We start from the raw sequence: 25473 nt of genomic DNA on the forward strand, positions 1-25473 counted from the left end.
TGATTCTTTCAGTAGAAGATCAGCTGTTTGTCTTTGGACTGAACTACTGTCCTTTCATCCTATACTGAAGATACGCCCCTGTTATCACTCAGGCCTTTTTCTTGGAGAAAACACAATGTGCGATAAGATGTCAGATGGCTGTCATCAGAGAGGTAGAACTCTCTGGATCATTGTGAAACTGATCTTCTCCTTTCTTATTGATTCAGTTTGTAATACAAGCTGTTCACTCCTTGTACTGCCAAAGTGGAGATAGACACGATAGCATCAAGGCCAGAGAAACCCACAGGAGAGATGAAAGGAGATGATTATCTGAAGGCCAGAGTCAGCAAACTTTTGTTTTAACGTCTGCTTTTGTCTGCCTGCTGTTTTGAAGTGACAAAGAATCATTTGGGGTTCGTGATGACTAGAAATACTACCTAGATATTTGCTTTTATCTTAATTGTGTGGTAAGTGGAACTGTTATCTTAATAACTGCTCATCACCTCCTAAAGAGGCAGGAGATACAGGCTTGTCTAGATTGCTTTGAATTGCTGAATTTAATAACTAATCACATCATCTTTCAGAAGTCCATCTAATATGCTAATTCGATGAAACATTTCTTATTATTATTATCAATGTTAAAACAGTTGTGCTGCTAAAAGTTTGGAAAGCATTCTACATTTATGTGAAATAGAATTTTCAGTATATGTGTAGTTAAAATGCTTTACATAAAGTATTTGGGTTATACACTCACCGGCCACTTTATTAGGTACGCCTTACTAGTACAGAGTTGGACCCCTTTTGCCTTCCATGATGTAAATCTCCCGTTGCACCACATCCCAAAGGTGCTCTATTGGATTGAGATCTGGTGACTGTGGAGGCCATTTGAGTACACTGAACTCATTGTCATGTTCAAGCAACTAGTCTGAGATGATTCACGCTTTATATATGACATGGCACGTTATCCTGCTGAAAGTAGCCATCAGAAGATGGGTACACTGTGGTCATAAAGGGATGGACATGGTCAGCAACAATACACAGGTAGGTTGTGATGTTGACACGACGCTCAATTGGTACTAATTGGCCCAAAGTGGGCCAAGAAATATCACCCACACCATTACACCACCATTACCAGCCTGAACCGTAAATACAAGGCAGGATGGATCCATGCTTCCATGTTGTTGGTGCCACATTCTGACCCTTCTGAGACTCATCAGACCAGGCAACGTTTTTCCAATCCTCTATTGTGCAATTTTGGTGAGCCTGTGCCAATTGTAGCCTCAGTTTCCTGACAGGAGTGGCACCCGGTGTGGTCATCTGCTGCTGTAGCCCATTCGCCTCAAGGTTGGACTTGTTGTGCTTTCATAGATGCTCTTCTGCAGGTTGTAACGAGTGGTTATTTGAGTTACTGTTGCCTTTCTATCAGCTCGAACCAGTCTGGCCATTCTCCTCTGACCTCTGGCATCAACAAGACATTTGTGCCCACAGAACTGCCACTCACAAGATATATTCTCTGTTTCAGATTATTCTCTGTACACACTAGAGGTGGTTGTGTGTGAAAATCCCAGTAGATTAGCAGTTTCTGAAATACTCAGACCAGCTTGTCTGATTCTAACAACCATGCCCCATTCAAAGTCACTTAAATCACCTTTCTTCCCTGTTCTGATGCTCACTTTGAACTGCAGTAGATCGTCTTGACCATGTCTACATGCCTAAATGCATTGAGTTGCTGCCATGTGATTGGCTGATGAGAAATTTGTGTTGACGAGCAGTTGGACAGGTGTACCTAATAAAGTGGCCGGTGAGTTTATAAGGTAACTATATTGATAAAGGTTAGGTTCATGGGTAGGATTAGGGGTAGTACCTAGTTTTCACCTTGGTTATGTAATAAATTTGTTAAGTTGATCTAGAAAATGTACATGCAAACATAATGTCATAAATGGTTTTATTATCGCTTTTAATCAATTTCATGTGCTTTGTTTCTCTTTCAACGTGTTTGTTTGCAAACCTAAAACAAGACACATTTTTTGTCAAGCTACAGTGACAGATGTTTGCAGTATTTCCTATGTAGGTGAAAAACTCCTCACCTCCCACGAGCAAATCAAGAGTGTGATTTGGAAAGGATATACGCTGCCATGCAAGCTATTTCTGATTTACCGCTCTGCTCTGCCTTACTGCAGTAAATGATTTAATTGAAAAGTTCATTTAATTAAACCTGTTTGCTTAGCTAAATCAAACTGTCTCATCCATTCAATTAGCCACCAATGTGCTCCTTGCACACCCAAAGTATGAGCTGTGATCACACTGTTTATATCAGCATGGTATAACAAATGTGAAAGGGACAATTCACCCCATAATCAAAAGTACGTCATCATTTACTCACCCTTCACATTTTCCTAACTTTTTTTTTTTTTTGCATTTTGTTCTTCTATTGAGCTCAAAAGAAGGAATATGGAAGAATGTTGGAAACTGGCAGCCATTGATTTCTAGATTTTTCCTACTGTGGATGGCAATGGCTATCAGTTTCCAACATTTTTTAAAATATCTCCTTTGTGTTTAACTGAGAAGAAATAGAACTCTTGGAGGATTAGTAGTAAGACCTATCCATTTAAAACCAAATAATTACACTTAATAAAAATGTACATTTAGAAATTTTCTTTAATGCAATGTGTGTATGGTTCAGTAATTTGACATCACCATTAACTATGATCATAAGCGCTAAGTGAATGTCAGTTATTTTCCCATTTATATTGACATCAGGTTTAGTTCTGTTTTGACAGAGTAATAGTCTGGTTCTTATATCAGAATTAGCTCTGTTTCCACTGATTACAACATCAGATTTAGATCTGTTCCCCCTGAATATATTTTATTTAAATCTGTTCCCTCTGATTACAGCATCAGATTAAGGTCTGTTCCAAAATAAAATGTTTTTCTTTTCCCACTGGTTACAAAGTCAGATTAAGTTCTGTTCTGAAATCAGATTTATTTCTGTTCCCACTGGTTACAACACCAGTTTTAGTTTTGTTTCAACATCAGATTTAGCTCTATTACTCAAAATTATTTCTCTTCTGATATCAAATGAAGTTTTGTTCACACTGATTGTAACACTGAATTTAGTTCTGTTTTGACATCAGATTTAGTTCTGTTCCAATTGATTATGACATTAATTTTTGTTCTGTTCTGACATCAGATTTAGTTTTGTTCCTACTGATTATGACATTAGATTAGCTCTGTACTGATATCAGATTTAGTTCTTTTCCTACTGATTATGACATTAGATTTTGTTCTATTTTGACATCAGATTTAGTTCTGTTCCCTCTGATTTTGACATTAGATTTAGTTCTTTCCTGATAACAGATTTAGTTCTGTTCCCACTGATTATGACATTAGATTTTGTTCTATTTTGACATCAGATTTAGTTCTGTACTGATATCAGATTTAGTTCTATTTCTACTTATTGTTACATTAGATTTAGTTCTGTTCTAACATAAAATTTTTGTTTTGTTTTCACTGATTATAACATTAGATTAAGTTCTGTTCTGACATTAGATTTAGTTCTGTTCCCACTGATTATGAGATCAGATTTAGTAATGTTCCTACTGATTATTACATTAAATTTAGTTCTGTTTTGACATCAAATTTATTTCTGTTCCCACTGGTTACAACATCAAATTTAGTTCTGTTCTGACATCAGATTTAATTCTGTTCCCCCTGAATATTACATTAGATTTAGTTTTGTTCTGACATCAGATTTAGATATGTTCCCTCTGATTACAACATCAGAATAAGTTCTGTTCCAACATCAAATTTATTTATGTTCCTACTGGTTACAACAGTAGATTTAGATTTGTTCTGACATCAGATTGAATTCTGTTCCCACTGATTACAACATCTTATTCAATTCTGTTTCAACGTTAGATTTAACTCTGTTTCAGCATAACAATCTGTTATGTTCTGACATCAGATATAGTTCTGTTCACACTGATTATAACATTGAATTTAGTTCTGTTCTGGCATCATACTTAGTTCTGTTCATAATGTTTAGTTCTGTTACGATATCAGATTTTGTTCTATTCTGATAGCATATTTTGCCCCTTTGCGTAATCAGATTTTGTACTGTTCTGTTCTTTCATAAGTTTTATTTTTCTATTCTGATATCAGATCAATTTCTATTGATAAAATTTCTATTTTTCTATTTTTTTCCCGCTGATTACAACACAGAATTAGTTATGTTTTCATTGATTGTTCTCTAATGATGATGTCAAAGTCAATAATTTTCTATAATACTTATTTCTGTTCACACTTGTTATGACAGATTTAGTTCTGTTCCCCCTGATTAAGACATCAGAATTTCTATTGTTTTCACTGTTTATTCCATCAGACTTTCAGTAGTTTGGTTCCTAGTGATTCATGCTTAATCTCTGCATCAAACAAATTGACCAAACCTACGTCTCAAATCAAATAGAGCCGTAAAAACATGACGGGGAACTTCCTAAATCTCAAAAATTATTCCAGTGTCAGCACTTTCCTCGGTGCTTTATAATCGATTAGGACTGAGGGGCTCCTGTGAAATGAATGATCTGCCTTCTGTTTGGACCGTAAATCACACGCTTGCTCCTATATCTACAGGATTTACATGCACAGGTTTTGGCAGAGGATGCGCTGATCTGCTGCTATGTGTACTACGACTTTTGCAGATTTTGTAAATATGGGCTTCTGAAAGAAAAAGCAGGCTTTTTTTTTAAACCATTGAACCCTTTGAAACTAGTCATGTGTATGAGAGCACTATCTTTCCCTTTCCAAATTTTGAGATGTGACACATTCTGACAGTTTTTAACAGTTCAGCACTGAGCAAAGATAATGAGAAACATTTCGCATTTGAAATGGCAGGTTTAGCTGAACTGCACATTACTTGATAACAGGCATTCAGTGTTAATGTATTTAAGTCTGTTCATGTGTTCAAACCACACTTCTTTCAGTGTTATTAATGAAATGTCCTATATTGTTCACAAGCTGCTCTCTGACCTCAATTAAATCACCCTGCGAGACAAGCCAAATGGAATGAAATGAATCAATAGAAATAGGTAATTTGACGGGTCCACGGGTCAGCTGCACTAAATTTGTGAAGCTTTTCATCAAGCACTGAGACTATTAAGCTTTTACACCTCAGAAATGTTTATACTTAACGAAAAATGCTTCCTATTTAGTCACTAATTTATTCAAGACTGTCTGCACAGTAATTTAATGTGAAGAAAAGTGCAATGAGTTTGGCGTGTGACCCCTTTTAGCTCCTAAAGACGTGTCATTTTGTGAAAAATATTAAAAATGAGTGTACAAATCTTGGCTGAATTCCAAATGAGCATGTTTTAGATCTAATTGCCCACATTCTTGTTGTATTTTGAGATATGAATGGCAAAAAAATTGTAAGAAGAAAAGATCATTTAGTGCCCTTACTTGTCAGCAGGGACTATTGAATCCATTTATTCTTTCATGCAGCTGTATATCATACACCCAACACAATGTGGCATCAGGTGCGACTCGAGTGTTTTTTTGCCACTTTCATAATTGTGCACGGATCATTTTCACATCCTGTGCCATGTTGTTTAAATAGCAAATGCATTTTTGGCTAAGTGTGCACCCATGGACGTGCTGGTTTGAAAAGGAGGTGTGTTAAGGAGCATAATTTCTATTTTGAGGCAACTTAAATCACACATTTTTTTGTCTGTTTGTGTACGACTATGTTATTAAAGAGTGCGTTAGTGATAGGCTGGTCTAAAATCTGCATACACATTACTTATTACACACACAGGGATGCACAGCAGCACACAGGTGTCTTTAAATATAAAATATTAAGAGATAAAAAAATATATATTATTGTTTACATAAAAAAAAACTGCTACCTGCCAGCCATCTGACTGGTTTAATGCACCTTAATAGTGTTTTAAATGCCCAAAACACACTTAAAGCATATTAAGAGAATGAGGACAACCCTTTTAAACCATGGGCGGGGCATGCCAACCATTTTTCCCCTTCATTAAAATAGATAAAATGTGAAAATGTGATATTAGCTTTTCAGAAACCAGTGCTTCACCCAACTTGTCTGTTAATAGCTCCACCTATTCATAGTAAATATATACAGTAGCATGACTTTTCAAGGGCATAATTCACCTCATGTGGTATCTTGCTTGCACTTGAGCAATACAGATGTTAACTTTGTTGTCTGCATCAATAAGCAATGCCAAACGTTTAGACCTTTTTGTCTATTTGTGTGTTATTTAAAGAGTGCATTAGTGATAGGCTGGTCTAAAATGTGCATACACATTGCTTATTACACACACATGGATGCACAGCATCACACAATTATCTTTAAATCTAAAATATTTAGACATTAAAACTATTACATTTGTTTACATTCATATAAAAATTGCTACCTGGTAGCCATCATACTGGTTTAATGCACCTGTTTTAAATGCCCAAAACACACCCAAAACATATTAGGAGAATAAGGACAACCCCTTTAAACAATGCTTCGAACATTATTAAAATAGATGAAATAAAGTGATAACAGCTTTTCAGAAACCAGTTCTTCACCCAACTTGTCTGTTAATAGCTCCACCTATTCATAGTAAATGTATAGCATGACATTTTAAGGGTATAATTCATCACACATGGAATGTTGCTTGCACATAAGCAAAAAAGATGTTAACTTTGTTGTCTGCATCAATGAGCGATGCCAAACATTTAGACCAAACTGTTCTCAGCTTGCACGTTGAAAGACAGCTTCACGAATTACTCCTCATCCCTTTACGCCCCGTTTGTCCTTTGATGCGGAGCGGTTTTGATATTAGAAGGCTTTGACTAGACTCTGTGTAATCACATCTCCGAAAAGACCATCTCTTTTATTTCCATAAACATCCTTAGGGTTTCCGGAATAACCAAATTCGCCTGAATTGTGATGCTGGCCTCTTCGGCTCTGTCACTCTGTGGTTCCCTCCTGCTTTCTGTACCCAGCAGGACACTGGAATGCTTCACCCAGGCTGTCAGTTATCTTTCAGCAGAGCTACGGTAAATATCCTGCATTGATTAAGCAGATTTGCATAGGCAGAGCAGGCCTCGGGGCAAAGAGCTGAATGCTAACCAACATCCACAATGTCACAGGCCCAAAATACCATCTTGCCCTGCAGCTGCAAGGGTTTTCTGCCATAAGACTGCATAACCATCAGACTGCTGGGCAATGTGGAGGAAGTGGTCTGGAAGTTGCCAAGGCATGTCACGTTTGCCAGAGCAGTGCTTTTATTCTGCTGTCTGTGAGGGGGTATTTAATTACTGGGGATTTAATCTGTAAAATTGAATCATTTTTATAGTTTAATTATCTGTTCTTGATTTTAATGCTCAGTATCAATCAGTCTCTGTGTTAGATTGGTATTATTCATAAGTTTTTATGTTCATGTTTCAGTCTTTGTGTTGTTTTTATTTACAGAATTTTATTTTAATTAGTTTAGTTTTACTTAACAATTTTACATTTTTTATAGTTTAGTGTATGATTTATATATAATAGTTATTTGATTAAATCAGCTTTCTGTTTTAAAGTGAAATAGTCACACAATCATTAAAATAAATTCATATTATATAGTATATGTAATAAAATTTAATGTAATAAATTCTTAACTGTCTATAATAAACATGTCTATCATAAACACAAAATAAGTGAATTTCACTACTGTAGATTTTATATTATTTTAAAACCTGCTTTAATAATGTTTTAATCATCACAAAATGTGTTGTTTCATTTCTCACTTGTTTTGTAATTATTTTATGATTTTTTGAATCCTCTTGTTTATGTAAAGCACTTTTAATAACCAATGTGTATGAAAAGTGCTTTATAAATAAGCTTGCCTTGCCTTTGTGTCTTTCTTTTTTGGATGGGGCCTTTGGTAACAGACACAGTGAGCTTATCTCATAATGCTGGAGCTGCTGTCCTTAACAATCAAACGATTCAGAGATGTAAGCTCTCTCACTAAACCCCTATGAAGGAAAAAAAGAACTGCATATACTCTACAGTGAATGCTTTAAATCTTAAAATACTGTTTATACAGTGAAGTTTAAAAATTTACATGAATCATACATTAAAAATGATTTAAATGAAAGGTTTATATTTACCGAGATTGATCGTGAAAATTTCAAATTATTATTTAATCATTTAAAAACATTTAAGAATTAAATATGACTTTATATTTGTATTTTGGTAACATTTTAGGTAACATTTTGTCACACCCATTGACTTTCACATACACAAACATGCTCTATTCTTCTTATCTGCAGTCAGCCCTCTGGTTTGTGAATCCACAGACTATTATTGAAGCTCAAGGGCGAAAATACAAGCCTGTCCATAATGACCTTTACCTTGTCAAGGTAGAATAATCAGATTTCACTCTTTGCCTCAGCAGGCCAGCAGACAGCTCACTAAAACTCAATACACAGCAGAGCTGCTCATTTTCAGCAGGCCAGACGAATAACAGCTCCAAAGGGCCCTGTCATCTAAAGCTATGCAGTCCTCATCCTCTACAGCAATGTGGTCAGCTATTATTCAATATGAAGTGCAAGAAAGCCATAGACTTAGCCAGAGCAGGCACAATATTTAATCTGACATGAACAGAATTGAACCCATGAAAGATGAATGTAGAGTCCATACAATATGACGGACTGTTGCCTATTGGAAATGACTCAATCCCAAAGAAAATATGAAAAAAAATGTCAGGCTTTTGAGCAGATACTCTTTTATAAAGGCTTTTGAGTGGATACTGTACAACTTAATTTCCAGGTTAACACCAGTATTAAATATCCCACTCAGCCTTCATTTTCAGTTGCACGTCAATATAAATGTGGAATCTAGTGAATCGCTGGCTTCAGCTGATTTCATTTTAGGATGCAAAATTATTTATTATACACAATTAAGGACAGTTAGTCAGTCTATCTACAGCCCCTCCGAGGTAAAACATTTTGGGTGATTTTAGCTGAAACTGTGGTCCTTGACTGCAATTTTAGAATAAAGTATACACTCACTGGCCACTTTATTAGGTACACCTTACTAGTACAGAGTTGGACCCACTTTTGTCTTTAGAACTGCCTTAATCCTACATGGCATAGATTCAACAGGGTACTGGAAATATTCCTCAGAGATTTTGGTCCATATTGACATGATAGCATCACGCAGTTCCTGCAGATTTGTTGACTGCACATTCATGATGAGAGTCTCACATTCCACCACATCCCAAAGGGGCTCTATTGTATTGGGATCTGGTGACTGTGGAGGACATTTGAGTACAGTGAACTCATTGTCATGTTCAAGAAACCAGTTTGAGATGATTTGAGCTTTAAGACATGTCACGTTATCCTGCTGGAAGTAGCCATCAGAAGATGGGTACACTGTGGTTATAAAGGGATGGACATGGTCAGCAACAATACTCAGGTAGGCTGTGCTGTTGATACGATGCTCAATTGGTACTAATGGGCCCAAAGTGTGCCAAGAAAATATCACCCACACCATTACCAGCCTGAACCGTTGAGACAAAGCAGGATGGATCCATGCTTTCTTGTTGTTGGTACCAAATTCTGACTCTGCCATCTGAATGTCGCAGCAGAAATTGAGACTTATCAGACCAGGCAACGTTTTTCCAATCTTCTATTGTTCAATTTTGGTTAGCCTGTGCAAATTGTAGCCTCAGTTTCCTGTTCTTAGCTGACAGAAGTGGCATCCGGTGTGATCTTCTGCTGCTGTAGCCCATAAGCCTCAAGGTGTCATGTGTTGTGTGTTCAGAGATGCTCGGTTACCTCGGTTGTAAAAAGTGGTTATTTGAGTTACTCAAACCAGTCTGGCCATTCTCCTCTGACCTCTGGCATCAACAAAACATTTGCACCCCCAGAATTGCCACTTACTGGATATTTTGTCTTTTTCGTACCATTCTCTGTAAATCCTAGAGATGGTTGTGCGTTTACATCCTAGTAGATCAGCAGTTTCTGAAATATATTTGAGTTGAGTTTTTGCCATGTGATTGACTGATTAGAAATTTGCATAAAGGAGCAGTTGAACAGGTGTACCTAATAAAGTGGCCGGTGATTGTATATATGTGCATGCAAAACAAAGTTGGATCCAATTGAGGTCATGATAAGAAACAATCAGCCTGTGCAAGAAATTGAAAACCATTTACAACATGACATTTAATCCACAGGCTGGATGATGTTTAAAAAAAATCAATAAACAATTCTTAATTTTTTATTTGCCCCCAAAATTCTTTGTTCTTTAAATAATGTGTAATTACCTTAAGACTGAAAATAAATTGAACGGATTTAACCGGATTTGCTTATCTGTCGAACACCATGAAGCATTACTCTCTTAGCTTTGAGAAGAGTGAAGAAACAAGCTAATCTTCCCGGAGTTCAATATTAAGTTTCCGTCACTGTCAGGCTGGGCGTGAGAGAGGGAGGGGAGAAGATTACACTCTGACGGAAACACATTCTCACATTGTTAAAACATGGATTAGGCTGTTTTCTTCTTCCTAACAAAAGTATCAATTTTTGAGTATAAAATGGCACAATGCATTCCTGGCTTGCAGGAAGTCTGAGCTTGTGTTTATATGACTTCAGCTTATATTAAAATGTCCAAACAACAGCAAATACAATAGATAACTTTAGAAAGGTCTTTAAGTAATATACAATAATTGAAGTGAGTATTTATAGCATCAATCATGCAATGTAAAATCCCTTAGTACAACATCAGGCCATTCAATATACAAACAGCACAAGCAAAGTTCAAGTGCAGGGTTCAAATGCAATAGACAAAACACACAATGCAATAATACACATTGCTCTGTGGTCAATATTAGTAACCAGCCATGAAGCAAGCCTCCAGTGTCCATAGTATATGTACAAAGTCCAAGGCTCAATGGAAATATGTGCCTTCACCGACATTTTTGCAAAGCTCCAGGTATGTTTTGTTATATGTTTCAGATATACTTCCTTCTTGTACATGTTCATGAGTAGGCTGGGCTTGTTGTAGAGATAACCCATCGATCTGCTGACCTAAAACCATTCCTAAAACCAACAAATAGCATATATTCAAAAACAAACATTAAAGAAAATTGCACTGCAACCACAAAGTTTTACGTAAAGGCTGATTTATGCTGATTTAAAATGTAACAAAAATGTAAAAATGTATCAAAAGCTCTGTGATTGATCGGCATGGTAGCGGTTAGTGTAGGCAGTGCTAAGAGCCGCAAGCCCGATAGAGTGACAAGTGTCGAGTCCTGTGAAGGAGCTCCAAATGGAGACTTTTGTTTTGTGTTTACCTTATGATTAAAGTTGTTGCACGTTTGCCAGTTCCCGCCTCTGAATGAGCAAGTTTTAGCTACTTGTACATTAAAGTCGCAGAGAAACTGGCATATGATTTTGTCAGCTCACATTGCTAGTTTTGTGGTGAACGCCCACCGTTTGCTCATTTAATATGCCATTTCTCTAGGAAATTATAATCGCAGTTTCCGGTTCATTTGGGACTTTAAGGTTGCATTCAGAAAAAAAAAACACCCGTGAAGAAACTCAACACAGACGAACATAAAAACATGCTGCCAGCTAGCATTATGGAAGTCTTATTGCAGAGCAACACAAACAGCACACAGAAGTATAAATGCACGACTACGCACAAGGCATACACCATGGGTCATGCCAGTCACTCGACACAAGTATAAATCAGCCCTAACTCGCAGACTCAAACACAAGTGCTCTGCATCACAAGTACAACACCATAAAAACTGAGCTACCGAGAACACTGACCACAACAGAAATGTCCAGATAGATGGGTAAGGCAAACTTATTCTATAAAAAAATAATAGACTAGAATAAGTCGCTTTGTGGGTTTTGTTTGATGTTGTGCATAAGAACTGCATGAAAATAATCCTTTATTGGTCAATATTGTGTCCCTGTAAATATCATTACTATACAAAAAAAAAAAAAAAAGTTTTGGCTTCATACTACCCTGAAGTGTTAACCTCACCTAGAAGCTGCATACAAACTTATGTTGAAGTATATATGCCAAATCCAAAAGTGCTTCAAAGACAATCGATGTATTGGTGCTCTTTGGAAAAGGAGTTCATAAAGATAAACAAACTAAAAAAAATTATAAGTCCATGCACTCGAAAAGTATGTAAAAGTTTAAAAAGCCTTTATTTTAAAAACAGCATTATTGTGCACCGCACCTACTTGTTTCCTGCATTCATTAGGGGGACAATATTCAGGTCTTTCTAGAGTTCATTTGAACACTCAGGGCTCTATTTTACCAATCTGTGCGAAGTCTAAAGTGCATGGTGCAAAAGCATTATGGGCATGTTCGAATCCACTTTTGCTATTTTAAGGACAGGAAAATGCACTTTGCGCCCTGCTGCATGGTCTAACAGGGTTGTGCTTATTCTCTTAATGAGTCATGGGTGTGTCTTGAGCATAATGTGCATTAAACCAATCAGAGTCTTATCTCCCATTCCCTTTTAGAGTCAGTTGCGTCGCACCATGGGGCATTTGCTATTTACATGGCGGTCTTTTTAAGAGAAAAAACTGAACGCTTCACTAGCTAGAAAACAGTTAAACAGACAATCTGAAGCGAGGATCAAGAACGAGCCTCCTCCATTCGGCCTACTTACTTTCTCTTTACTTTACTTTTACTCTTTACTATACTTTACTTCTTTACTTTCATGAAGAAATGGTGTTGTACGTGGTCTACTGAAGTCATCTATTAGCCTACATATTTATTTTCATTTGTTAAGCACAAAGATTTGTTTTAAAACTATTTCTAAATTCAGTTCTAATTTCCAGCAAACAAATAAATAAACAATAATAACAAAATGTGGTCAATAAACGGAGTTATATCCAAACACATGTCCTATTCTTATGCCACATGTGGTGATGGAGACGTCTCCGAAACCTGACAGATGGACAAATCTAAACTTGTTTTTATTAAGACAATATAAATATGCATATAATAAATAATACTGCTAATAATAATAACATTAAACAAGTGCAAATTGTCTTGAATAAAGTGAAGAAGCCCCCAGACATGAAGAGGAAGTGTTTTTTATATTATTCTGAAAAAAATAATAATTTCTGTAACATTTTAATCCTTTAATTTTTGTGATATGTTAAGATATTTGTACATCCTGGGTGTATTAAGCAATGTGTGCATTTTGGATCTGTATTGGTGCATAACTAACACGCTCAGTGCTGGACTTTAGGCCAGCTTTCAGTTGGTCAGTCTATTAAGTTCCTCAAAATAGCAATGTGTCCACAAAGTGACGCAAATAGATTTGCTATTTAAACAATGTGCCGCAAGACTTGAAAATTAGGGTTGCGCTGGTCTGAAAGTAGCAAGAAATTGCAAGAAAAACACATCTTGTGCCTTATTACACAGTGTGTATGATAGGGCCCTCAGTGTCACATGCAGCAATTAAACATCTAAACTAATATATTGAAATATATTGAAGGCTAAAGCACATATTTCTAATTAGCCTTTGTTGATAAATTCGGTTTAACATTAATGGCCATGATTATTACCTTTATAAAAGTTGTATAAAAGTAATCCTCAAACAATAGCTTTAAACATCCGATAGAGAAGACCTCTAAGATAATCCACACAAGCAATTGTTTAGAAAACAATATCAGACTCTTTTCATATGGACAAATGGAAATCTCTTTTAGACTGTAGTGAGTGAAGAGACAAGAAAACTACATAAACCAGACCATAGCATGTTAGAGTTTTGATTGTGAAAGAGGATATGAAGAATGGCTATGGTGCTTCTAACCGATTCCAGGATCTGTACGTTAGTACAAAAAAGCAGACACATTCATATTCAAAACGGCCATTGTGTCCATAGCCGAATATAAACCAGTTTATGAGATTAAATGCTGTATTTTGCTGGGAAACCTGAGATAATTTCTCATTTTCTCCGCAATCAGCCAATTATGATTCTCATTGCTTTCTGCATCTGTGATATCCTCGTCCTCTTTCAGTCACCAAGATGAGTTATTTGCCACACCAAATATAAATTCAATGAATAATTTCATATTCACATAGAGCGATATTCCACACCTCGCCAGGGCGAAGATGAGCATTCAAATGTATTTTTTGCAGCATTTTCATACCAAAACCCAAAGTCCACCAAAAATATAGACGGGAAACATTTTATTTTTCCTTCAAAGCTAATCATATTTACGACCTGGAGCTTTCTGTTATTTAAAATGTCATAAACCTGGTCTACGACAGTACTTATTTTGGCCCACATTCTAATCTGCTCCTAATAAAGATGTGCCAAGCAGAGGGTGTGAAAAACGAGCCCACCGCAGCGGTTGGCATGAGTAAAGGAGAGCGCTGGGTATAAATCAGAGCGGGAGACGCTGGAGACACGCAGATAATCTCTGAGTGCTGCTGTGTGTTTGCTCCTCTGCTCTCAGAGTTGCTGATATACAGTGATGGGAAATCCATGCAGACTCTCCAAAGGGCGAGATGGAGGTGACTCGTATAAATGCTTGACGTGAGCGGTTTTTCAAAATAAAAGTTTGGAATTAACGCCCGGCAAACTTATTCCATGTCTGTCAGTGTGGATTCATGTTTATTGATGGTGAAATAATCACAGTGATTTATGAGCAGGTTTATCCCGAACTCACTGCAAATTCATTTATTAAATATTGTGAACTAATTTGATTATGGTTTTGCCAGCTAATGAGACTAATGTGGTACTGTCTGGTCCATTTCAAGGAATAGTTCTTAGTGGAAAAACGAAAATCTTGTTATTATTTTAGCCGCTTACTGCAATTATTTTTGTATTATTATTTACCTGGTTTACTATTGCTAATTAGGACGAAAAATAAAAATTTTATTAAATTCTTAATTTTTTATTTTCATGGTTCAAACTAAAATTAAAAGAACAAAAGAACCTAATATAACATGCAAGTTAGAAAAACGTCTAAAAAATGCACTGTAAAACGTGATTAGTTACTTTACTTTAAAACTTGAATAAACCTGTTGCCTTAAAAGTAACAAGATAACTTGTTTGCAACAAAGAAAGCAAGTAAACCCTTTTTAATTTGGAAATATGTTGACTTAATGTTTACTCATTGTGGTAAACAGTGTACTTTTATGGCTTCGTTGTGTTTATAAGATGCAAAGCAGTGTGTGCTTTTGCTTTATTTGTAAAAATTACATTATTTTTTCTTATATCTTACTTTGATCATATACAGCTACTCAGCTAACATGAAAACGACTGTCATAGTTCCTCCGAAAGCCCGCCCTCAAGAAGTTCTGATTGGTCAGCTAACATAATGTGCTGTGATTCTTGGATTGGCTCCATGTCACCACGTCACGCCCCTACAAGCACGCGCTTTTGCGTTGTGTAAACAGTTGCTGAATCAGACAGAAAATGAACCTCACACCTGCTCTCTAAAATAATATCTGACAAGTGTCTTTCACATATATTCGGAATAAGCTTGTGTAAGTAATGTGAAACGTTCTCATATCTTTTGCAAGTTGGTTGTTTGAGATGTAGAATGCACGGAGGGCGGCCGCATAGAGGGACACTGAAAGTGTCTATGAAGTAAATATGAATTTTTAGCTAAATTGTTAGCATTGCCAAACAGCATTTCCCGTTGTTTACATCCTTTATGTCTTTGCTACAACATACCGTTATCACTAAAAATTGTGCATGTAATAGATCGATTTTAACAAATAAAAATCACAGGTTATGACTCAAAATCCACAGCTTGCTTAGTTGTAGGAGCTTTTTAGCTGAATCCAGCACTGAACTGGGAGAGATTCTGGAAGCTCTCTTTTATCAAATGCTAACTACATATTTTTAGAATCCTCTGTAACATAATTAAAATTCAATTATAAGCACTTCTGTCATTGTGTCGTGTCAAAGATGTTGTTTATGTTCACACAGCTACATTACACATCAACTAAAGTTTAAAATATCATATCGTAGGGACCACCCCATTAAAGGAAAGTCAGCTAATCATTTTAAAAGCAACAAGTTTACTCAATTTTTTTGAAGTCAACTAATCAATTTTACAGTGTAAAAATAAACTAATTATATACTATAAATAAAACTGTTAAAATAGCTACAGTTATTATTTTACTATGTTATTTGTTTATTATCTATTTTCTTCTTTGGTATTGTTATGCTCTTTTTCAGTTAGTTAGTCAGTTTGTAGTTTAGTTTATTGCTAATTTATATATTTATTAAGATATGTTCATGTATGAATGCAAATGTTTGATTAGGGTTTTTAGTCACTTTATTTCAGTATGTAACACGCAGTAGTTTTAGTCCATATATAATATTATATATATATATATATATATATATATATATATATATATATATATATATATATATATATATATATATATATATATATATATATATATATATATATATATATACCATATGACTAATCAACATTATACTATTAACATTCATGTTGTTGTTAATACAACTTAAACGTTCACAGCTGACCTTGCTAGCTAGCTAAGCTATTTTAGTTATTTTAGCAATATTGCACATTCCACTATTGCACAGTGTTGCCATTTGACAGAACATACATTTAATAAAACTAATTTTATCCAAAAAACTTTTTTGAGTTGTCTCAGATTTTTTTGTGAATCTGACATAATTTGATCCTTTGTTTTATTGACGTTTACATTTGCATTTAACAATGAATCACAATAAAGCCAGTCTGTCAGAAATCGCGCCACAGTAAAACACTGCATGTCATGTGACTTAACCAAAGCCCATTATTGGCTAAGCTAAGGTCTTCTCTTTCCAACAAAAAAATTTGAATGCTGGTGTTAAAGAAACTGTGACGGGGAAATTAACATAAATAACATGTTGCCATATGGCAACACCATGTGATAGAGGGTTAAATTCGATGTGCGATGTGCAATCTAACACATTCAAGTCTCTCTTTAAAAAAAACTGCATTGTAAAATATGATTAGTTTCTTTACTTTAAAAATTGAATAAAGCTGTTGCTTTAAAAACAACAAATGAACTTTTCTTTAAAAAAGAAAGTGAGTAAACCCTTTCTAACTTGGAACTGTTAAGTTGACTTAATTTGTATTATTACACACATAGTTCATTTACTTAATAGTTAATACTTAATAGATTACACACATAGTTCATTTATTTTTGCAGTGAACAAATAAACTAATTTCAAAATAAATAGAATTGTAAGCTACAATAGTTGTGTATTTATTATTTCATTTTTGCAGACAATATTTATGTTTATTGTTTTACACTTATTTCAGTTAGTTAGTTAGTAGGAGAGTAGTCCGGGTGCTGCTTGGAGTTCCGATCATCTCCGTAAGCGGAAAATTCGGATCCAATTTGAGCTGCAGATACATTGAAATATTCAAACTCCTGCGACTAGACCGTATGCGACCGGCGGACTGGATGTGAAAAAAACATTTCTATTCATAAATGAGTATATAAAAATATATTCTTTTTAATGTTGCCTCCAGTTTCCCTCCAAATATTTTTACATGACAAATCTGTGCAACTGCCACAAGGCGGCGTGTTCCAACAGTTGTATTCGAATGTCGTGTGCGGTGGAAAGGCTTATGTACTGTATGTATGCATATGTTTGATCAGTGATTTTAGTCACTTTAACATTCCAGTTTAGTTGGTTAAGTAAGTAGCAAACAAAAATAGTTTAGCGTTCTCCAGTGTGTCTTACATTAAAGTCGATGTGCAATCTAACACATTCAAGTCTCTCTTTTGTTTGTCTATTGTCCCGTTTGTGTGTCTGTGTGTATTGTAGACCACGGATGATATGGTTTCGTCGGCCGAGTGTTCCAGTGACGACGAGGACTTTGCAGAGTGCGAAGGACATGCAGGTGGGCTAGGTCAGTTCACTTTTGCTTGCCTCTATGTGGTGATCTTTCATTTGCAACTGAGGATCAGATCCTCAAAGCATCGCCTTCCCCCCATGGATAGAAAAAGTGTAACTTACTGCCTAATCCAAGCCATGCAGATCAATATAGAGCACTGATATAGCAGGATATCACTTGAGAAATAACAGAAACTGTAAACTAATGCTAAGTCCATTCAGTATCCTTGAATCAGAGGTAATGTCAAATCATTCCACCAAACTTTGAATACGAGCTACACTTGGCCATGGGGTTTTCCGAAGTGGTTAACATGGTCACACTGATTACTAATTTTGTCCCCAGTGCCTATAATGAGAGCATACGCACAAAATTAGTACAGAAACGTGACATGTTCTCTGCATTGATGCTTCAAAATGTATCATCTTGAGGTTTTTCTGCCATGTGATAGTGGACTGCATTTTGCCACATGATACATTTTGAGATTTCTCTTGAACTTTGCTTTCAGCCTTTTAGTAGAGTGATATCTATCAGATTAATCGCTGTTGAAGCAGTCTTTTTGATTCCTTTCTGTTCCTTCATTTCAAGAGGCTTGATCTAAGTTTAACTTGTCGTAATAGAGAACAGATATCATCGAATTTCTGTGTACCAACTTTTGTTTTGTGTCGTTATGCTTATTTTTAAAGATATAATTTTTGCCTCAGTGTGAACAAGTTGTTCTGCTAATATTTTCCAACCCAAATATGAAAAATACAATTCAGTGATTACAAGAAAGAAAAAAAAAGAGATGGATAGTGAGAAAGAGAGTGATTTGAGAGAAATTGGGTATTGGCATAATTGTAGCTTTGAGGAAATAGTCTGTCATGTCTTTTTTTAAGCATGCAGATTTTTTTGATTGCACTTATAGATAACTGAAATTTCATTTCTTTGCAAATCGTGATTCCAGTCAGAGAGGTCAAATGAATCTCATTTCAATTGAAGTAAAACCCTGCCACTTACAATAATTGGGTGTTTCTTCAACTTTGCGCACTTTTATTTCCTGAGGGTTGATTTTTTATTAAAATGAACATATTTCAACCGTTCTTCCTGACAGATGAAGGTCACATTAAAATTTATTAAAGCAAGTTTTTTAAAATATCTTAATCATTTATTTGGATACTTTTAAAATAGACTTTATTTTTCTGCACATGTTTTTAAAGGTTAAAGGGATAGTTCACCAATAACAGAAAATTCTGCTTTCAATATAATTATGTTAGTAAATGTTTAACTAAATAAATCAGAAATAGTTTTCAATTATATTTCATTGAACTTAATCTTGGATTTAACTATACTACTAACCTGTTTATCTGACTTATCTAAATTAAAAAAACTAATATTTATTTATTAACTAATATTTATTATTGCTGCTTTAAATCAGGTGTTTTTGGAAATGCCATAGGCAACCAATCCAAGAGTCACTTTATACTGTATTTGTTTTATTTTATTTATTTATTGTTTTACAAATTGCTCTAAAGCAGGGGTGTCCAAACTCAGTCCTGGAGGGCCGGTGTCCTGTAGATTTTAGCTCCAACTTGCCTGATCTCACCTGCACAGATGTTTCTGGAAAGCCTAGTGCAGTGCAGTTTCACACTGCACTTTTCTCCCCATAGACTTACATTCATATTCCATTCATACGTCAGACCGGAAACGCAAGCTCATGCGACAAGTTTCGTAGTTCGCTGCATTGGAAAGTTCAAACTTGGTGAACTCTGACCTGCTAAATTGCATCACATGATTTCGTGAGACCAATCGAAGATCAAAACATGACCTCTCTGAACAGGAATTTAAAACATAGAGCAATTGCTGGCTTTTTTTAATGTCTAATCATCTTGTTTAATCCTGCGCCTTTTCGCAGCGCCGCACAACGGAATTTCACATGCTCAAACTCTAGTGTGACCGCAGCATAAGCGCTTGATTAACTAGTTCAGGTGTGTCTAATTAGGAATGCAATTAAACTTTGCAGGACACCAGCCCTTTAGGACTGAGTTTGGGCACCCATGATCTAAAGTATTAATTACTATTGAGTTATAGTATATTCTGTTTGTTAATATTAGTTAACTACATTAGTTAAAATAATTATAAACCAATTTTATTAGTAGCTAATAATCATTTATAAAATACAGAAAATACCATAACAAACAACTTTTGATTTTAATACAGCATATACATAAATGTTCCAACAAATGTATTGCTCCTCTTTAGTCAATGTTAGTTGATGCATTACCCAATGTTAAGTTTTACCAACAGCTGTAAATAGCCCAGCAATTTTTTGTGTATTTTGTACCCTTGTGCACTGTTAAAATTTACTACCCCTTTGTTATGTTAGGGACGTAAGCATCTACTAATGTAAACTGCTGTAAAAATGCCATTTTTGGGCATAAATCAACCCCAGTCCTCACAGACACACACTATTAATTTGCTTTACAATCTAAAGAGTCAATGGTGACAAATGATGATCAACAGTAAAAATGACAAAGTTTATCTCTTCCCAACAGGGAAAACCACCAACAATCAAAAATGCATGATTATATAGTGTTATGGCTTTATAATTAAAAAATGTGTTTATAATGGAAATCAATTGGGGCAAAAACAGCCACAAACAGTAAATTAGGGAGAATTTTCTTTTAAATCTTATGCTGCACAAAAACTAACAATGCATCAAAGCTAATGTTGCCACTAATCTTTCACATGTCCAAGACTGTGATGAAACTGTCATTTTGTTTAATTAAGGAGTTAAAATCCAGTACTTTTATAAACATTTTAGTAGTTTTGATCAGGTCAGGTCATTAATAGATTTATACAAACAAAAAAATGTATAAAACAAAAAAATAAATAATAATCTGATGCATTTTTACAGTAGTTTAAGTTAGTGAATGCTTACATCCCTAAAATAACAAAAGGGTAGTAAATTTGCCCAGAGTGCATCGTTGATTTAAAAAAAAAATTTAATTAATTAATTAATTTCTTTTTTTAAATCAAAAAATTTTTTCAAAATATGTGTCAAAATAAGATTTGGCGCCAAAATTACTAGCTGAAACACAGAAAAAGCTATGGCCAAAGTAAGACACAAAATCACACCAAAGTGGATGAAAACATCCCCAACATCACATAAGGGTTAAAATAAAAATACAGTAACACTTTAGTAACACTATTAACTACTGGCTTATTACCCGCCTAGTATTAAAATATTGCCTGTTTTTTGCTACTTATAAAGTATGACCTTATTCTACATCGCTAAATCCTTAAATACCTAAACTTACTATCATACAAGCTACAGTGTTAAAAAGCAGCTAATTAGTAGAGCTATGTTTTTTAAATAATGTGAACTGTACAGTAAAAAAGACCAAAATTACTTTTAAAGTCCAGATAAGAGCCAGATATATTGAACAAACACCCAGTATGCATAGGTTTTTTTATGTTATAAAAGTGAACTCGCACAGAACAAAAATAACAATATGTGCGATCAGATATTTTTCCAGAGGCCAAAGCCATTTCATGGCTAGTTAGTTTTATCTAGTGGTCTGTAATGAGCGCACTATCTTTTATAACAGAAATCGTGCCCCATCAGGGGAAATAGTATAACCAAAGTGTTCATGCAGACATGACAGACTAGTGATCTGCTTTATTCATTTCAGCCCCCGTTCTGACCTCTCAAACACCAATACCAATTTCTTCCAAATGACATCCATCAGTTTAGCGGTTTGAGAACAATCTCCATCTTTCTGAAATCTTTATGTACTCATAAAGAAAGCTATTGGCAGGGTCCCAATCATCCAGTCACGTTTACACAGAAATTCATGCCATTCTAACCTCGACATCAGTGGATGTGAAGCTGCATGAGACATTTCTGCTGCAGGGGTTCGTCCTCATTTTCGAACTGTTTAATTAATTCATTTATTTTTTTAATGTATTGCATGCGTGGAGGATTTGTCCTTTTAATTTCATGAGCTTGATCGTGGTCAGTGTTATCATTTTTTATACTTTGGGTCCTCAAAGTCCTCATCTATTTCCAGCTATCCAAAAGCAACATTCCTGTCATCTCGCCTCATCTTGTTCCGCATGATATCTTGGTGTTGAAATCGATTTTTTCCTCCATTTTTCTGTACCATCTGGGCTTGACCTTGAACATTTGCCATTTTGATTAACAAAGCAAATAACAGGCAACAAAATCTTTTCTTGCCATCAAAAATAGATTATATTTTTTACAGCTCAAGTGTTAATCTTAAGAAAGTTGTGTTTTAAGAATGACCAGCATCCTTGAACATCCTCTGTCTGAGCCGGTCTGCATATAAAATAGTTTTTTTTTTTTTAAATGCAGATGGCATAGAAAGAGTTTTATTGCCACATAACGGTGCGCTTTTCAATGTCACGCTTTCTCAAGCAGTCATTTGTGGCATGTAATATGGTAGCTGCTAGTCGTAGTCATTTTCCGGACTATTCTCTCATTATTCAGTGCATGGCGCCATGTTTTGATCTCCAAGCATATCCTCACCGTCAGACTAACATGAGTGCTGTACTGTATGTATGAGCCAGTTTCAAAGCATCATTCTTCAAGCTTATGGTTGCAAAGATTTCCGCTGCATTTCCTGTACCAAAGCCGTGTTCCTGTCTATCAACTTGTCTGTGTCTTGACGTGTTGTCACGTGATTCTGTTCTCTGTTTGTAAAAAAGTTGTTGGGTTTTACCCTTTATATCCCCTTTATCTGGAATTCCATAGGAGGGCTACAATTCTCTGTTTAAAAATAATCTTAAACTTCATGCGTACACACAAACAAACTACAAACAATCACAGTTTGTACAAAAATATCAGAGCCGATTTTAAGATTGGATCAATAATATATTTTCTTTTCTTGAACAACAAATCAGCATATTCATATGAAGCTGAGCAGTAATCACAGCAATGAATATTTATTTAAATGTGTATAAATAAATATTCACAGGGATAAATATTTAAAAATGATTTATTTTATGATATTTAAATGTTTTCTGTATTTGTGATTAAGTAAATTGATTGATTGATTGATTGATAGATAGATAGATAGATAGATAGATAGATAGATAGATAGATAGATAGATAGATAGATAGATAGATAGATAGATAGATAGATTGATTGATTGATTGATTGATTGATTGATTGATTGATTGATTGATTGATTGAACTATAGTCTATTTGATGCAAACATGTACAACATAGTAAAAAGGATGGATGGATGGATGGATGGATGGATGGATGGATGGATGGATGGATGGATGGATGGATGGCCATGCACAACATAATAAGACGGACGGACGGACGGACGGACGGACGGACGGACGGACGGACGGACGGACGGACGGACGGACGGACGGACGGACGGACGGACGGACGGACGGACGGACGGACGGACGGACGGACGGACGGACGGACGGACGGACGGACGGACGGACAGACAGACAGACAGACAGACAGACAGACAGACAGACAGACAGACAGATAGATAGATAGATAGATAGATAGATAGATAGATAGATAGATAGATAGATAGATAGATAAATAGATAGATAGATAGATGAATGGATGTAAGTATGTATAGATGGATGGATATATAGATGGATGAATGGATAGATGTTTGGAAAGACGGGCGGACGGATGGACAGATGGATGGATGGATGGATGGATGGATGGATGGATGGATGGATAGATGGGGTAGAGGTCTAGGTTAGTGGATGGGTGAGGTGAGTGTATGAATGGATGGATGGTTGTACGGACGGACGGACGGATGGATGGATGGATGGATGGCTGGATGGATCGATGGATCGATGGATGAATAGATGAATGGCATTGTGGGGGGGATAGGTTAATGGATGGGTTAGGTTAGTGGATGGGTGAGATGGATGGATGGATGGATGGATGGATGGATGGATGGATGGATGGATGGATGGATGGATGGATGGATGGATGGATGGATGGATGGATGGATGGATGGATGGATGGATAGGTAGGTAGGTAGGTAGGTAGGTAGGTAAGTAGATAGATAGATAGATAGATAGATAGATAGATAGATAGATAGATAGATAGATAGATAGATAGATAGATAGATAGATAGATAGATAGATAGATAGATAGATAGATAGATAGATAGATAGATAGATAGATAGATAGATAGATAGATGTTTAAATCCACATTTCATTTTTTTTATAAGACAAAAGGTGAAGAGGCTTTGGGTTCAAGGGCAAAAAGCCCCCAGAGACTCAATTATCTGTGCAATGGAAACATCTCTCACTTTTACAGTTTATGGCAGGGTTTATTCATGAGAGGGTCAGAGCGATGTTTTTACATGAAAGTTTTCTTGTTACCACTAATCAGTTCTAAAGGGCAAAGTTCTGCATCTTTCCAGCAGTGTGATTTGTTCAGGCTTATCTCTGTCTCATATTGTGGCTTTTGATGAAATAATTACGGATGATTAATCTGGAATTAGCAAGCTTCATTTTGCTTCAGATTGTTTGTCTTCTAAAAAAAGTGCCATGTTGGCTTGCTGTCATTAAAAGCACAAAACGGATATGGGAAAGAAAAGATTAGGATAGGTCATTCTTGAAATGTACCTTTTATAATTTAAATGTGAGTTCACGCTTGGTTTGCTTGGTCTAGACACAAAAATATTAAATGATGCATTTACTCACGGTTTTCTTAGCAATTACACAGTCACTTTAGAAACTAAATCTAAAGTTCCAAAGCAGGAAACTGTTGTGTTTATGACAGAGCTCACCGATTGTCCAAAAAAAGTGTTCATTTTATGTGCGAACATGTGATGGTATTTTTATCAGCTGAGAACTCGTGAAAAGCTTTTAAAATGTGTGAGCCAGGAATTTCTCCATCTCGTTCACAAAGAAAGATCTGCTGCAAAAGGATCAGTTTCTGATGTCTGTGATTAACAAAAAACAGTTATGCTCGTGCATTCTGTTTTATGGTCCCATCTTGTGACATCATGTTTTTAGTCGTTTTTAGTCATTTTTAGTCATTCATATTTCAGTTAAAATAGTTTGTTTAAACGTGAACCAAGATCCATATTTTAGTAGTCTTAGTCTGCATGTTCAGTAGGTGTAAGGTTTGGATTACAGGCTTTACACTTATTCAGATGAACCTATTGAACAACCATCTCCGTAAAAAATTCAGGGTTCCACACAATTCATTCATGTTGACCCAACACAAATTGGTTAAGTTAACTTAACACTTTTAAAAAATATTTATTTTAAATTAAAAAAAAAAATCTTTTGTGATGCATTAGAGAACAAAACCTGTCAAGTGTGAACACAGACAAAGATAATGTTTTGAATATTTTTAGAAATACTCTTTAGTCATGTTCAGGTACTGTTATTTACACTTTTATCTGTTTATATTTATTATCTACCTATTTATCAGTGATGTTGATAGCATACTGATTTCTGCTATTTTATTTATTTGTGATGTATTGAGTAAATCTTTTAGGTTTGAGGATATTATTAATAAAACATTCTACACAAATGTTTGCGGTCATTAAGATCATTGTTTAGATGGATG

General features: G+C 35.5%; 1 protein-coding gene across 11 annotated transcripts in view; it reads left to right on the plus strand.

Moving 5' to 3' along the window:
• Positions 1-25473, plus strand: part of nrxn3a (neurexin 3a) — a 584854-nt gene that overhangs the window by 542897 nt on the left and 16484 nt on the right. For 7 of the 11 annotated variants that reach the window (XR_008839270.1, XM_056477511.1, XM_056477513.1 and 4 more), the window contains one exon: positions 17829-17904. Coding sequence is in view for 9 of the 11 variants with exons in the window: in XM_056477511.1 (XP_056333486.1) it covers positions 17829-17904 (76 nt within the window). In the remaining 2 variants the exon portion in view is untranslated. Of the gene's footprint in view, positions 1-17828; positions 17914-25473 lie in introns of all 11 variants that reach the window. The other 4 variants (XR_008839269.1, XM_056477510.1, XM_056477512.1 and 1 more) reach the window with 1 other exon arrangement.

This window comes from Danio aesculapii, chromosome 17 (genome assembly GCF_903798145.1).
Source record: "Danio aesculapii chromosome 17, fDanAes4.1, whole genome shotgun sequence".
In the NCBI taxonomy this organism is placed as follows: domain Eukaryota; kingdom Metazoa; phylum Chordata; class Actinopteri; order Cypriniformes; family Danionidae; genus Danio; species Danio aesculapii.